Below are 16,297 nucleotides of genomic sequence, written 5' to 3' on the forward strand. Positions count from 1 at the left end.
AAGTGTAAGAATTGTACCCAAAGTCTTATTTTGTTAATGGGGTATGTGGAAAACATGAATAGACATAAGGTTTTTGGAGAATGTTCACGGCATCCTGTAGGCAGAAAATATGTTCACATATGGACTCATTTCTTACCTGGATTGCCTGTGGACAATAATAATTTCTCCTCTGCCTCCATGCTGCTTGATCTATACCACTTGTCTCTGGTTTCCAGAATAAACGTCCAAAAGTATCCAGAAATAACATTTATTAACCAACAATAAAACACACGATAGAAAAGGCCTTATAAGTAAAACTATATATTTATAATGCTTTATTGATTTTGCTCCAGAACTCCACAAAACACTACAGACAGTAACAAAATAATTCAATAAATGTTAAAAACTTCCAAGATAATTATAGAATACTCTTCATCATATGTGAGCATTGTCAATACCATGACCATTAGATACATTAGTCAACACTATCATAGATATCTTTCTTGAATAAAGGACATATTTTTTTTAAATCTGAGAGTCATAACATTTACACACATCCATACACAACATAACAGCTCAGAATAAGTAAAGCAGATCCCCAAAACGATCTGGAGTCATCTGCCTGTACATCACTTAAAGATATTACAGTGTTAACAGGATAGAGATCAACACACTTAAGAGAAAGGGAGGGGGTTCACTTGGGGAAAAGAAGGGAAATTGGGCGTTAAAGCTGTTTACATGTTTTCCATGGCCCGTTTGGCAAGATGCTCCCTTCCCTGCTCTGCCTGTTCTTGATTGAGATACTCCAGCACTTTCAGGAGCATATCTTCATCCAGGTACTGTCTGTTTGGGGTATCCTCATTCTTCAGGGATCCTGCAGGGATCCTTTTGCTCACCTTGGCCAGTTTCTCCATTTCCTGGGAGCTTCCTTGTCCCAGATGCTCCTTGATGGCCTGCTCGAGCTGCTCTTCTTCTTGGAGGTCATCTTCTGAGGAGCCTGGGCTGGGCACTCTCTTCAGCTGGTTGCTATTCATGAGCTCAGGGTACTTAACTAGCATCCTGGCTAAGTACTCTCCCAATTCCTGGTCCTTATCATTCAGACTGTCATAGGGGGCTTGTCTGCTTTCAACGTCTGGGATCCAGGCTACTTTGGGAATCTGGTTGGCTCTAGATTTCCCAGGACCATAAGGAAGCCTCAGCAGAGCCTTGTCTCGGCTATATTGGTTGGGGAGATATGGGGACTTCTGATTTGCTACATTCTCCATCCCTAAAACATTTAAAATGTCTTCAACACTGAGGCCATCTGGCAAGGCCTCCATCATACCGCGACCAGGTGCCTTGGGATACCCACCCTTGGAGAGCATCTTACTTTGAAACATGTCTGGGCGGTCTATGTCAGCCTCCGGGATGTCATCCAGGTCAACAGCAAGCTCCAGATCCTGCTCGGGCTCCACCAACCCATTTGGTTTCTCTCCAGCTTTGAGCATCTCAATTAAGTCTTCAGGGGGTATCTGCAAATTCCTGGAGATTTCAATCAGCTGATAAATAGACTGAGAATCAAGGGGCCTCTCAGGAAGCCTGGCTGCCCTGTCCCCGTTTTGCCCACTCTGGGACCTCCCACTGCCCACAGCATTCACTAACCTTCTCAAGTAGGCGATGACTTTGGAGGTGTCCTCTGAGAGTTGGTCTTTACTCTCTTTCCGGTTACCTTCATCTGGGAGCCCCAACTGCCCTGAACGTTTCATCTCTTCATTGATTTGTTCATTTTTTTCTGTGTTCTCTTTGCTGTCTCTCACCTCTTCCTGGGTTTGAGTCTCTATTTTCTCCTCCATGGGACTCCAGTCTTCTCCCCCGACCACATCTTCATAGGCAATGTTGTTGGTCTTGTACACGTCATCTTCATCATCCGTGTAGAGCTTCTGTTCCTCGTCAACCCTCTCACGCTTCTGGTTGCTTGGCCCTGTCAGTTTCCCAAGCTCTTGGAACACAGACTCCAGGGTAGCGAGACTTTGGGGTGTGTACTGTTCTTCTACTATTTCGTTTGTGCGTTTGAAGGGGTTTTCTCTGGAATTCTCTTCATACATGAGAGGGAACCGCATGTGCTTGAGTTTCCTCTCGGGCCATTGTTGAGTCTCATAGTCATCAGGCGTGTCCACAGGGAAGTTCTTCTCCAGATTCAAGGCATAGGGCTTGTTCTCCTTGAGGGCGGATGGCGGCTCGTTTTCAGCCTGCCTCAAAGCCTCAAGTATTATCCGCATCCACTCGTCTTCACTCAGGACATCCCTTGAGCTCTCTGCCAAGTGACTTTCTTCTCCGTTTTCTTTGAGCTGAAGGGGAACAGAGAGGCCTTGGTAGGGATTGTAGTCTGGGCTGCTTTCTTCTCTGTGGGCCTGCTGCCTGAGCTTTTCTATGTACTCCAAAGCCCTGATCATTTCTGGACTAGGAAACTTCTGGACATTCTCCAATCTGAGGTCTGGTTCTTTCTGAAGCAGCTGGTTTCGCTGGAAGGAAGCTGCTTCGGTTCCAGGGACAAGGAAAATTAAGTGGATAAGAAGCAGAACTGCTCCAAATCGGTAAGCCTTCGATTCAGCCATGTCTTAAAATTTTCCTGAAAACATAGAAAATACGAATGATCACAAAGGATACAAGCCAGAAGTCACAATGGGAAGAAAAGAAAAACACAAACCACAATGGAGAATAGAGAAGAAATAATTTCATATTACACATAGGAGAACTATTTAAAGTTAATTAATATTTCCTATATGATCTTCACAAACTAACCAATGAAATCTATAGGAAAATCATTACTCATTTGCATCAAGCTTGTCTGACAGTCTCTTGAAGAAAAACACTGACAGGGAGCTTCTGAAATTTTGTGTCTTTCATTTACAAACTAGCAGCTTGATTTTTATCATGTTTCTTTTCAACAAAACAAAACTTCTAATGTATTGCAATTTCTTCAACTAGCATTCTATTAAAATCGATTTGAAAATAATTTACCATAACACATGTACATATACATATAGTTATCCCATAAGATTGTGTCAAAATAATGACCCATTTGATTTATTCTCTGAGTTAGACACCCAATTTTGTTGTAGAAATGCAACAGCTATGTATGGTGATGCAATATAACATATTAGTGGCAGTAACACTGAGTCCTGGTCAACTCAGTAAATGATAAATCCAGCAGTTAGCTACTAATCCCCAGAACCTGGGTCCTCTCAGGTCTCAGCTAGTATGCTAAACCAAGAAAGCTTTTTGTGGAAACCTGGGAAATTAATAACCTACACTTTTAAATTTTTCTATGTGCCAATCTTCAAATAATTGTATTATGGCTGACTTGCAAATGCAATTATGGTTATATTTTTCATCCTTCCTCTAGTGTAGAGTAAACAAACAGATGCTACAGAGAGAACATAAGTTTACTTAACTAGTCTATTTCTAAGCTTTTGAGTGTTCAGATTCAGTTTGTCTCATGTCTCTGTCTATTTTTATAGGGACCTGTGAAATCTTAAGTGACTCACACACACTGTTAGAAAATCTGAAAATAACCACTATGTAACTCCCAATTTAGATAAACACAGACGATTTGTTGAATTCTTCCTACTTAAAAAAAAAGGAAGAAAGAAAAGAAAAAAAACCTTCATTCATTTTTTTTCTTCAATATTTTTAAAATCTCACAGATGGATTAGTAAGAGGAATCACTTGTATGTTTCCTGCTGGGCGTTGCTAAAAACTGAAGAAGCTATTTAAGTCCTTGCAAATTCTTCTGTAACCAAATGCACATAAATAAATGTATACGTTTATTCATGCCTTCAATGCAACATGGTTTGGTGACAAATAAGCAAAGTTATGAGAAAATAATTTCCTGTTAGATTAAATGTCAACATTTTGCTTAACAGATCTTGCTGATAATGTTATGATTTTTTTCGAGCTGTCGATAGGTTGCAGGCATAGAAACTTCCTTTGCATGCATACATATATAGGCTGATCAAAATGACCACCAAGTGGGTTATTTAAGCATACACAGAATGTTTTCAAGATAAACAAATGCTTACTTCAAGAAACTGTATTCATAAACTTGCGAGTGATATAATTAAGTTTCAATAAAGGTTATATATATATGTACATCAACATATGTATATGTATATATAATATATATAATATTTCATATTATTTCAGGATTGATTTAGCTCTGGCAATCAGGTTTCACCACTGTCAGGTTACATGTTATCTTGAAAACCATACTAAGTGTATTTGCTTTAAGATCATTATCTTGACATATTCTTAACACATCTTAACATGTGGATTACATGATTATCTGTGAAGCCACTACTTTGGAGGGAGTTTTTTTTTTTTTTTTTTTGTAGAATTAAGAAAGACTGCTCATTGCAGTTTGAATCACAGCCTGGCAGGCATGGCCATCTCGTCATTGACTCTGGTTTACTTCAGATGACACCGTTCTTGCTTCTAACACTCAAAGGACTTCACTTCCCCCAGGAGCTTCCCTTGCAAGCAGTGGACATGGCTTTAATAGTTCTAACATTTTACACCGTGTTTGACTGAAATTTAATTTTCTGAAGTCTAAATGGCAGGAACACTGTGTCTCCTCAGACAGCTATTACCAATGCCCCTTACAGTAAAAACGCCTTTCCTATGAAATCAGATGAAACATTGACGCTGAACCATCAACACACAACCTACCTAGTTAGGATAAACAGAAATAAATTTGTTTCAATCAACCTCTTCAGCAAGTAACACATCAGCTTTTCCAACCAACGCACAAAAATTACAACCACAGTCTATATGCATCTACATGTTTTCTTCCCTGGATTCAAAGTTATCATTTCTCTGTCATTCACAGTAACATAAACCTTTCCCACAAAGAAATAGTTCACCTTTGAAAAGGAAAAAAAATCAATGTTCAAAATTATTCTAAGCTGCTTTCTCAAGACTAAACTCAGCACATAATAACATAAGCCTTTCTGGAATATACCAGTTCGTAAAATAATTAATAATTAATTCAGAGTTCCCATAAGGTGAATATCAAAGAAAAAAACAAATCTAAATTTTTGCCTCTGTGACTCACATGATTAATGGCATTTGAATCCTTGTAAACTGACTGTTAGGATTATTAAGCACATAAATTATATTTTTGGCTCTATAACTCATGAGAGAGAAAAATCAACACGGTAGGAAAAGAATCAAAACATAAGGTTCGGTTAACTTTACATTAATCGGCACGTTGACATTAAAATCCTCAACTTTGCAACTATGCAAGGAGAGGTCCTTGCATACAGTTTTGCTCAATAACATTATAGTTAATGTCTCTGACAAGACCTGTAAATGACAACATCCCTCATTTATGCACACATGTAGAGTATCCTTGCCTGAAAAGCAGCAGGTTGTCCGGTTAGTCTATCAATATAAGCTTGCCAACGATCTTTTTCCTCTCATCTGGGAAAACAGGAAGAGATACGCAATTGAGAACTTTCTAGTAAATAGAAGAGAAAGCAGTCTTACCTCTGTCTTATATTGTGTGGAAGGCTCCAAGCATGCTCCTCTCTGCCGCCGAGTGAGGGCTCGGGCCGTTTCAGCACCGGACAGCTCCTCGGCTTATAGCGAGCCTGGGCGCCTGACTCCGCATTCCTCGCTGACGTCACCGGCTCAGCCTCAAACCCCAGCGCAGGCGAGCTTTTTCAAAGAATCCGAGAGAAAACAATCACTTTAGATATTTTTTTTTAAAGCATTGCATGCTTACGCCACCTGTCTTATGTAGCAAAAACTACAGCTTACTTTTTTTTTCCCCTTCTTTTATCAGAATTTCCGAGGCTCAAAATAAAATATCCAGCACAAATTCCCTTAGAAAGAAAGAAATCTGTCAGACATGACTAATTGCAAGGACATCTCGCCTGCGTTTTCACGCCTTGTTTAGAAGGGTTTCTTGCGATTGCTGCCATGTCATTGTTATAAGAGTTTTACAGATAATGACTATCTTTCTATTTGTTCCCATAAAGAAATGCGTCCTCATTTCCTGGTGCAGCCACAATGAGCAGAATATTTGCAAATATGAAAGATTGTATTTCATGTCATGACTCCAGGAAGAACTGATTTAAAACTCTGGTTTGTTTGAACAAAAACGGTGAGATGCTTATTTTCCATATGAGAATCAACCCGAATACTTCCAGCACAGTGCTCAAAATGAGTGCTCACAAGACGTTCAAGTTGTTGATACCTCCATATAGTCCGTTCAAATCTTCAGCAATATCTGATGTTGCAAGGGATGGCTAAGAAACTGTGTGCTCCAAAAACCACACTGCCTACCAGGAAGGCAGAGAGAGAGAGAGAGAGAGAGAGAGAGAGAGAGATTGATTTTCATATGCCCAGACCTTCTTGCCATCAAGAGAACATAGTACGTCACAAATACTTTTAGGTTCTGGTTGAGTAAGTTGGGGCAAATAACTTTAATAAATGAGACCCACTCAGAACAACGTAGGAGTTAATTCACTGCTTCTTGGTTTTATAATTCATAACCGTGGCTGGGCTTTGCCATGGAACCTGATTAGGTACTTTAATAATTTATAGAGATCTAAATTTTTAACTTTATTTTATTAAAGATGTGAGTCCTCTAACCCTGTATATATTGAAGTATATTTTTGAGAACGTGAAAGAAATCTTGTTGGGTGAGGTCCTCTAAAAGTCCCTTCTCACTTAACAATCACATTCCAATCTTATCTACCCACAAACAGAGTTCTAATGCTTATGAGGTACCAGATATTTTTTGAACTACTGGAGACAGGAAAATGAATATAGCTTTCTGGCTTTAAGAAGGCTTTGGTCAATGGGAATGAAAGATAGATTATTTTAATATAAGTTGGAAAGCACTAAAGAGGAGGCCATTCAGAAAGCTTTGAAAGGTTTGTGGCTTACTAGTTGACTCTTTAGTAATAGAGCGTGATGAGGTAAGACTTCCTAAGCCAATCTCTTATTAGGTTTGTAAGACTTCCTACTACAAAACACTGTTGAACTGTTCAAAACTGATGACTATGAAATCAATACTAAGCTAGTTAAAAAACTTATGAAGTTAAAAATCTCACAGAAGGTAGTCTTCATTGACCCCTCTTTGCTCTGGGAAATTTTCCTCAGTGATGAGAGACCATCATGCCTGGATTCACAGGGAACTCACTAGTACATTCTGGGACTGTGTATCCAATGTACTGATGTGTAGTGATGCTTCACCGCAAGCTTGTAGAGCATGGTCAAGTGCTAGGTTGAAAAGACTTGTGTACACGTGGTTTGTTATCAAGGTAACATTTTAGTAGCATGAGGTCATTTACTTGGATTTTAGCTTCATACACAGATCACATTCTCGAAGTCTTAACAAAGATGGTCTGGGTTTCACTTAACTTTTAAAATTTATTTCTTTGTTTATGACTTACTTATTCACTTTACGTCCCACTGGTTTCACTTAATTTTCTGTCTAGCAGTTCTATACGATCAGTTGAACTTACCAGTATCGACACAGCCTTAGAAATTCCACATGGTTAATTATTCTTAAACGGTGAGTCGATTCAGCAGAGGTCTGAAGCGCTGTCCTGAAGATCACTCTTGTCCAAGTTAATTCACTCAAACACTACTGAACTTATTGGACAAAGACCAAAATCCATGGTGTTTTAAAAGTCCTACAAACAGCCTCTTACCTCCAAATGTCTTTAATAATAAAAAAGAACAGGTTCAGTGGAGATGGCTCAGTAAAACACTTGCTACCCAAGCTTGAGGACCTGAGTTCGATCAGTTGCATTCAGCCAGGTGCAAGGCATATTACTTCTTCCCCCAGCACTAGAAAAGCAGAGACAAACAAATTCCTGGGACTTGCTGGACAGTCAGTTTGCTAAATCATCAAACTCCAAATTCAATGAAAAGGAATCGAAGGAAGGAAAAAGGAGGAGGAGGAGGAGGAGGAGGAGGAAGAGGAGAGGAGGAGGAGGGAGAGGAGGAGGAGGAGGAATAGGAGAAGGAGGAGGAGGAATAGGATGATGAAGAGAAGGAGGAGGAGAAGAAATTGTAGCAGTGGTGATGAGGAAGAAACTGACTGTGAATCTCTGACCTCCACACACATGCATAATTCATATGCAACCCCAAGAACATATGTGTGAGTACACGTAAGAAGAGTCCACAATGGATGCGAAACTTTGTCCAAGTGTTCAAGAAGTGAGATGTCAGGTGTTGATCCCTGAGACTACTAGCTCCATTAGAGTTAGGTTGTAGGGGGAGCCATTGGGTCGGTAACTGAGCTCCCCTACCTTATGATGTTAGTCATAGATCCCTGGTTTTACAGAGATCCATTGTATCCTATGCACCATACTTGAGCCTAGTTCAATACTCTTGAAATGGACAACATATCTATTTTACAAAGTAAGAAACTGAGGTTCATAAGTAAATAAATGGACCATGATTTCTGAGCTCACAATTGGTAAGGAAAAATAATGAGATTTAAACCTAGATCTTTTCATCAGTGTGTCCGATAAAGATTGTGATTCAGGCGCGATCTAGGTGATGTCAGCATAGGAATGAGCATGGCATTAAAGACCCAAGACTAAGATGTAGAGAAAAATTGTCAAGGACTAAATAGTCCTTGACACTGCTGAGATGACATGGCTTGGACAACTGTCCAGAGCAGCAGAAAGGCCAAGCCATAATTAACATCAGATTATCTCTTCGATATGGTAAAATATGCTATCTCCTAAACAACCAGACACTTACGAATTTTGGAAAATACCATTTACCAGCCTGGTGTCTTTTTAATAATTTCTCCAGTATGATACATTTTTCTTCTAAGTCGTGAGATTTTTGTCAGTCCTTATTGGTTCTAAATGGAGCTATTCCCTAAGAGAAATCTCTTTAGAGAAGGAGCTAAAATGCAATAATATGCTGAAAGCAACCTTTTTATGGATGTGAAATATTTGAGCATGTGCAAAGCACTAAAAATAACCTAGACATCTCTTACATCGCTGAGCCTGAGAGGAGACCATTCCAAATATTTCTTACAAAAAAAAATTTAATTTTCAGTTCAGTCTGAGTTCCCAACTATCATAGCCTCCAAGAAATGAATCTCTGTATCATGAACATTTCAACATAATTATGCACTATGTAAGATAATGGTTTTTACTAAATTAGCTTGCAGCATGGTGCCACTAAGTTCAAGCTAATCATTCACAATTTAAGTAATTAGGATAAACTAATTTATTTCTATCATCAGAATCTCTTTACATTTTGGTCACTTTATTTCGATACTAAATTTAATATTCATCTAGACTGAGATTTTGATTTTCCTAATATTTTACTAGCAATCCCCTACCTTAGCAATCTTTTTTTTAACACAAAGCTATTCTTTCTTCCACTTCATTTCATTTCTCATTTCAATTCAGTTTATATGAAACCAATTAAGACCCAGAAAGCCAGTGTGACTTGTATCTCTTCTTTCTTTCCTGTTCTTCCCTGTTCAGTGCCTTTCCTCTGCCATCTGACTCTTAAAAGAGATGCATCTCGGACTAGAGCTCCTTCTCCAATACCCATGAATCCAGCCTCTGCTGAATTTTCCAGACCACGACTGGGCAGGGAGGGCTGAGTCTCCTTGTTCTCACCTGTCACTCACTGCTTATTCCCACCTCTCTGACTCCTTCTAACTTCTGTGTTCCTCCACCTTTGGGACCACTGGTATGCTCCTTGTCTCCTGCCCGCTTTGCTTCCAGAGTTTGCCTGAACTTCTTTTAGGAACTGTTTGCTTATTTTTTTAAAAAAACAAATGTTCCAGTCATAAGATAGAGTCTCTCTCTCTCTCTCTCTCTCTCTTTTTTTTTTTTTTCTTTTCGGAGCTGGGGACCGAACCCAGGGCCTTGCGCTTGCTAGGCAAGGGCTCTACCACTGAGCTAAATCCCCAACCCCATAAGATAGAGTCTTAAGAGTCGTAAGATTCTCAATAAATGAACAGGGGCTGCAGAGATAGTGCAATAGTAATTATTTTTCTTTACTAATGGTCCATTTATTTATTTATGAACCTCAGTTTCTTACTTTGTAAAATAGATATGTTGTAGATATTTCAAGAATATTGAACTAGGCTCGAATAGTTCTTAATACCCACATCAGAAGCATCACAGGCGCCTGTAAGTCCGACTTCAGAGGATCCGACCCCCTTTTCCAGCTTCTGTGGGCTTATGAGCTCGTGTGCACATACCCACAGAGAGACACATAATTAAAGGTAAATTTTTAAAATATAGTGCAGTGAAGTATTTTTCTATCTCCCTCGAAGGAAAGGGTTTAAAAAAAACAGAAACAGGATGTTTTTGTTTGCTATATAGTAATACCCCAGATAAAAGTCCAACTGCTTCTGGGAGATGGGATCTCTGTCTGCTCTATACCCCTGTGCCCAGCCCAGAGCTTTGAATATAAATGCCGTCCCAAAATACAATGTGTTTAGTTGAAGTCAGGTTTTCTCCTTTCTTCTGCCAAAGCTTCATACATTTCCTCTTGGAAGTGTTTAGTGTTTTCAACGTATCTTTATGCAAATGAACTGTCTTTATTCAACTAGGCTGCAAGAAATGCTAGTAAATCAAATGCAGACTTTTTTTTTTCTTAAAAGGAAATTTTCTCTCACTAGAGAAACTATGTTTTTCTAAGCTCTCTCCTAGTTAGCAAAATGTTTTCCTAGTAGTTGAGTTAGAAATTGAACATAGGAGTAAAATGGATCCTTTCTTAGCAATACGCTTTGTAAGTCTTGCTCACCATTTCCGTCCTGATGGGCGGGTCTAGAATTTCCGTCCTGATGGGCGGGTCTAGAATTTCCGTCCTGATGGGCGGGTCTAGAATTTCCCTCCTGATGGGCGGGTCTAGATAAGGCGGCAGCATCTCAGCTTCCTCTGCGTCTTGACTGCTTTCTCATTGTGCACTAGGCATCTGTCGTAACACAGCATCGCCTTTGTCTACTTGGGTAATAAAATGTGTCTTTCTCCTAAACCATCGATGACAATTTTGAAAGCCAAACAAAGTCAGGCTTTCTTCTCCACTGACTTTGGATTTTGGAGCCATCTGGTGCTTGGAGGAAACTCAAGTACCATTCTCTTGGTCTGATACCATGAATATTTTGGGCATCTGCTCCCTCAGTGGATCTTGGGAAGGAAGTATGTGCCCTGGAAGTTAATTACGTTGCTTAAAACCACACAGAATGTCTCAACCTTTCAGAATCTTCTGGCATAACTGGTTTTTTGTGAATCAATATTTTCATCATGTACATGCAAATATATCAATAGGGATATTTTCCATTTGGAAAAAAATCACCTACCTAAACTCTCCTACCCCTCCTTTTAATCAGCAGTACAGAGGGACAGAATAGTGTTTAAGATTAAAGCACTGCATCTTGGGAATTAAGTTCAGCATTCTGTATCCAGGACTCCCATAGATTCTCCAGATGACTTTTCACAGTTCACTCAGCCTTTGCTAGCAGTGAATGCTCCCTCCCTCAGAGAAAGGTCTGCAGCACTTCTAGATGGTGGGGGATGAATCGAGGTTCCTGAACCCAAAGCTTTCTCCTACAAAGGCCACTGTAGCTTGTCATTTTGTGCCTCTTCATATTCTCCTAATATACAGGTGCTTTGTAAAGAATCATTATAATGTATTGCTAGAAAATTATTTTTAAGAGAATTCTATGCATCTCCAACATGAACCCAATTGGTTTTCAAGTATTTTCAATCCACTATTGTTTGTACCTACTGTTACAGGACCCATGAATGAGAGGGCCAACAGTATTACAATGGGCAGTAATCTAATACCTCCAAGTACTTTGAATTCCGAGTTTAGACAGATAAATACTGAGCGGTATTTCCTCATCACCAAGGAGTCCAGTTCTGAACTCTAAGGCTATATCCAACAAATTTCAGCCTTGTTTTCTGAGCCCAGACTCACGTGCCTCCCCTAATAGCTTGTTTTCCCTATGTGAAATGGTTCTATTAAATTCTCTTCATGAGTCACAGTACTGGGTCCTATTCCAGAGGTCCAATCTTGGGTTTAATCCAATATAAGACTAAAATTGCATCCCACTCCCAGTTATCATCCATCCTCTCCGTCTCTGGGCTCCTCAGATACGCACCGCCTGCTATTGTTTAGCCAATCTTGTGTTCCAAAGGAAGCTCATTCCTCAAGAGAGCCTGTCCTTGGCTAAGGCAGTTGAGCTGGCTAGTTTTATGCCAAAATGACACAAGCTAAAGTCACCTGAGAGAAAGGAATCTCAATTAAGAAAATGCCTCCTAAGATCCAGCTGTAAGCAAATCTTAGGGCATTTTCTTTTTCTTTTTTCTTTTTTTTATATTATTATTAACTTGAATATTTCTTATATACATTTCGAGTGTTATTCCCTTTCCCGATTTCCGGGCAAACATCCCCCTAATTCCTCCCCCTCCCCTTCTTTATGGGTGTTCCCCTCCCCATCCTCCCCCCATTGCCGCCCTCCCCCAACAATCTAGTTCACTGGGGGTTCAGTCTTAGCAGGACCTAGGGCTTCCCCTTACACTGGTGCTCTTACTAGGATATTCATTGCTACCTATGAGGTCAGAGTCCAGGGTCAGTCCATGTATAGTCTTTAGGTAGTGGCTTAGTCCCTGGAAACTCGGGTTGCTTGGCATTGTTGTACATATGGGGTCTCGAGCCCCTTCAAGCTCTTCCAGTTCTTTCTCTGATTCCTTCAACGGGGGTCCCGTTCTCAGTTCAGTGGTCTGCTGCTGGCATTCGCCTATGTATTTGCTGTATTCTGGCTGTGTCTCTCAGGAGCGATCTACATCCGGCTCCTGTTGGCCTGCACTTCTTTGCTTCATCCATCTTGTCTAATTGGATGGCTGTATATGTATGGGCCACATGTGGGGCAGGCTCTGAATGGGTGTTCCTTCTGTGTCTGTTTTAATCTTTGCCTCTCTATTCCTGCCAAGGGTATTCTTGTTCCTTTTAAAGAAGGGTGAAGCATTCACATTCTGGTCATCCGTCTTGAGTTTCATTTGTTCTAGGCATCTAGGGTAATTCAAGCATTTGGGCTAATAGCCACTTATCAATGAGTGCATACCATGTGTGTTTTTCTGTGATTGGGTTACCTCACTCAGGATGATATTTTCCAGTTCAACCATTTGCCTACGAATTTCATAAAAGTTGCTTTTTTGATAGCTGAGTAATATTCCATTGTGTAGATGTACCACATTTTCTGTATCCATTCCTCTATTGAAGGGCATCTGGGTTCTTTCCAGCTTCTGGCTATTATAAATAAGGCTGCGATGAACATAGTGGAGCACGTGTCTTTGTTATATGTTGGGGCATCTTTTGGGTATATGCCCAAGAGAGGTATAGCTGGATCCTCAGGCAGTTCAATGTCTCAATTTTTCTGAGGAACCTCCAGACTGATTTCAGAATGGTTGTACCAGTCTGCAATCCCACCAACAATGGAGGAGTGTTCCTCTTTCTCCCATCCTCGCCAGCATCTGCTGTCACCTGAGTTTTTGATCTTAGCTAGGGCATTTTCTTAATTAATGATTGATGGAGGAGGCCGAGACCATTGTAGGTAGGAAAACCTTTGGACTAGTGCGGTCTTCGGTTCTTTAAGAAGGCAGACTGGGGAAACCAGAGTGAGTAAGCCAGTAAGTAGCACCCCTCCATGGCCTTTGTGTCATCTCCTACTTCCAGGTTCCTGCCCTTTAAGTTCCTGTCCTGACTTCCTTCAAGGATAAACATAAGCAAACAAACCTCTTCTTCCCCACATTGCTCTCACCATGGTGTTTCATCCCAGCAATAGTAATCCTGCCTGAGACACCAGTTATCTCCAGACTATCCTTCCATGGGACCACTTCTGCCTCACAGCAAGTATTTACCACACTTGGAGTCTTCCAGTTCCACACGTGCTGTTATTCAGCCGCTGCCTTCCCAGGTGGCTTTAATATCTCTTAGGTCAGAAAGTCAGGGAGGCTGTTTTGTTTCTCCCACATTATGCACAAGATCTCTCCCAACTCACACTTGAAAATAATGACATCTACAAGTAAACACATTACCTTCTCAAGGCCCCTGCATGACTAATTACAACAGCTGACCCTCAGTTACATCCGTGAGATCATTATCTCTCAGCTCATTCCCATACCCTTTCCTCTGCTCCCCGACACTCGCCATAACCCTCACCTTTCACTAATTCCTCCCAGTTGCACCTTTCTGATATATCTATTCTTTTCTATGCCCTTACATTTAGCTGTCAACATTTCCTTCCCTGCCTCCCCAGCAACTCCCACCTATCTCCTTCCATGCATGTCTTTTTACTCCAGGAAATAATATGTCGACACCCGAAGAGAGGTAATTTCTACTTCTAGCATAAATCAGGACTCAAGCACTATTGACCCAATGACTTGAGATATTCAATAATTTAAAAAAAAAATCAATGAGGTTTATACCAGTTGACTATTAAGTACAAGAAAGGGAGACCATTCCTAAATACAACACAGCAAATTATATTTAAGATTTTTCCATCACGAGTCTCTCCTGATTTGCTGGCATTTACTGAGATAATGTCCCATGATTCAAAGTCTTCCACTGTTTTTGCTGCTGTTGTTGTTTACTTATTTGTTATTTTGTTTGAGTTTTGGGGGTTTGTTTGTTTTTGCTTCCCAGTGTCTTTGGGTTCTGCTGTCCCTGAATTTTCAATTCTGGTTCTTTATCCTCTCTGTTTTCTTTCATTTCACCTTCACGTGCATCCTTTGTCTAGAACATCTTCTACCTCCTCCATCACTTCGATTCATCGAAAATGTTTGTCTTGATTTGTTCCCTTAATGAAATCTTTCTTAATTAGTATCCAGCCCATGTCAATACATACTCCATGTTTATGAGCAAACGGCTGTATGCTTCTCCCAACGCACCTCCCATACGAGCAGCTTCAGAGATTTACAAAGAGAGGCTATGTGAGGCTTCTGATTATAAGATCGTGTAGCTCTCAGTGCTGGCCACCGGGTATTTCTGTGTCTCCTTGCTTTGGAGCCCTCCATCAACTCTCCCTCCTTACACTCCGGGACCAAGTGATACCATTTGACAAGTTCTAGTCACCGATAGTGACGCGTCACAGCAGTAGCCTTCCTTCACCACAGAGGCAGGCAAAGCACGTGGTGGTGGCTAGTCACTTGACTTGGTCCCTGAGAGTTTGCCAGGGACAGATGCCTTCCAGAACTTTCACAGCTGTGAAGAGTGAACAGGAAATACATCCGTGAAAGCAATGACTCTTCCTCGAATTGTTTGTTGTCTGTATAATCTACCCTTTCCTAAATTCCACTGTCGGGGAGCATCTCTGTAACACGCGTGTCCCTAGCCTTGCAAGCAGCAGCACAGAGAAACAAAGCTCTTAACTTGCTTTCTCCTGGAGGTTCTTATGCTCAGAGAAGTAGATCTTAATGATTTCTAGAGCATAGACATTTCATCCAGGGGACTATTGCAAATGTCTTGTTTGCCTAGTGTAGACATTTCATTAAGTAATGCCAACTTCTGCAGTCTGCAGTTCGTTCCTGGTACAATTCTCTAGGATGTATAAAGAAAACAGAGCTGGGGGGGTGGGGGTTGGTATATCTTCAGCATCTTTCCGTGCTTGAAAATCCTCTTCAAGCCCTTGTTCTGAACTTCCTGCAGCTTGCAAGACCAAAACCAGATATTTATTAACATTTTTATATTTTTTATGATTTCTGATGTGAACTGATACAGATGATAAAATTCTCGAGTTAAGGCACTGATATAAACCTTCTTTTATTGAGGCATCACAAGACGTTTGACATAGAAAAATATTAATAGTGCAGAAGGGCTCAGACATACAGTAATGTTTGAAGTGTCTGGTTGTCAGGAAATGTTGTGATGTACGGTAGCTTAACCTTGGATCCAGTTTAATGTCGCTTTTTTTTTTAATTCAAATCTATCGATTGCGTATTCTCCCATCCTTCTTCTTCCTGTATTCAAGGGCATTATATGTTCCATGGCTCAAAAATAAATCTTTAAAAGAATACTTTTGCTCCACAGCAAAATGTACTGGAGAACGAATTCATTAGGTAGGCAGGGATTCATAGTATTTAAGGTAGAATTCTGCCTTTCTGTCTAGCTGTGTGGCCTTAAGCTACTTCCTCAACCTCCCTGGACCTCTGTTTTTTTCATTTGCTAAATGAAGGAAGTATTAGCAAGACTGAGGTCTCAGAGGATGGCCTAAAGAATTCAATTATGCAAGCAAAGATAGGGAGGCTTTGGAAGGGTCCAGGCATTCTGCAGAGGC

At 40.4% G+C, this 16,297-nt stretch overlaps 1 protein-coding gene across 3 annotated transcripts; it reads right to left on the reverse strand.

Annotated features, from left to right (window-relative positions):
- Positions 1-233: 233 nt before the first annotated feature.
- Scg2 (secretogranin II) lies at positions 234-5,708 on the reverse strand. Of its 3 annotated transcripts, XM_032901441.1 has the most exons (3): positions 5,506-5,708; positions 1,621-2,587; positions 234-1,500 (listed from the first exon to the last, which is right to left on the reverse strand). In XM_032901441.1, exons 2-3 carry the CDS (start codon positions 2,571-2,573, stop codon positions 714-716), a joined length of 1,740 nt encoding a protein of 579 aa, XP_032757332.1. In that variant the 5' UTR covers positions 2,574-2,587; positions 5,506-5,708; the 3' UTR covers positions 234-713. The 3 variants fall into 3 exon arrangements, with proteins under 3 accessions (XP_032757332.1, XP_032757330.1, XP_032757331.1); XM_032901439.1 differs by having other exon boundaries at positions 234-2,587; XM_032901440.1 differs by having other exon boundaries at positions 234-2,587; positions 5,373-5,624.
- Between the last annotated feature and the right edge of the window lie 10,589 nt (positions 5,709-16,297).

This window comes from Rattus rattus, chromosome 4, assembly GCF_011064425.1.
Source record: "Rattus rattus isolate New Zealand chromosome 4, Rrattus_CSIRO_v1, whole genome shotgun sequence".
Lineage (NCBI taxonomy): Eukaryota > Metazoa > Chordata > Mammalia > Rodentia > Muridae > Rattus > Rattus rattus.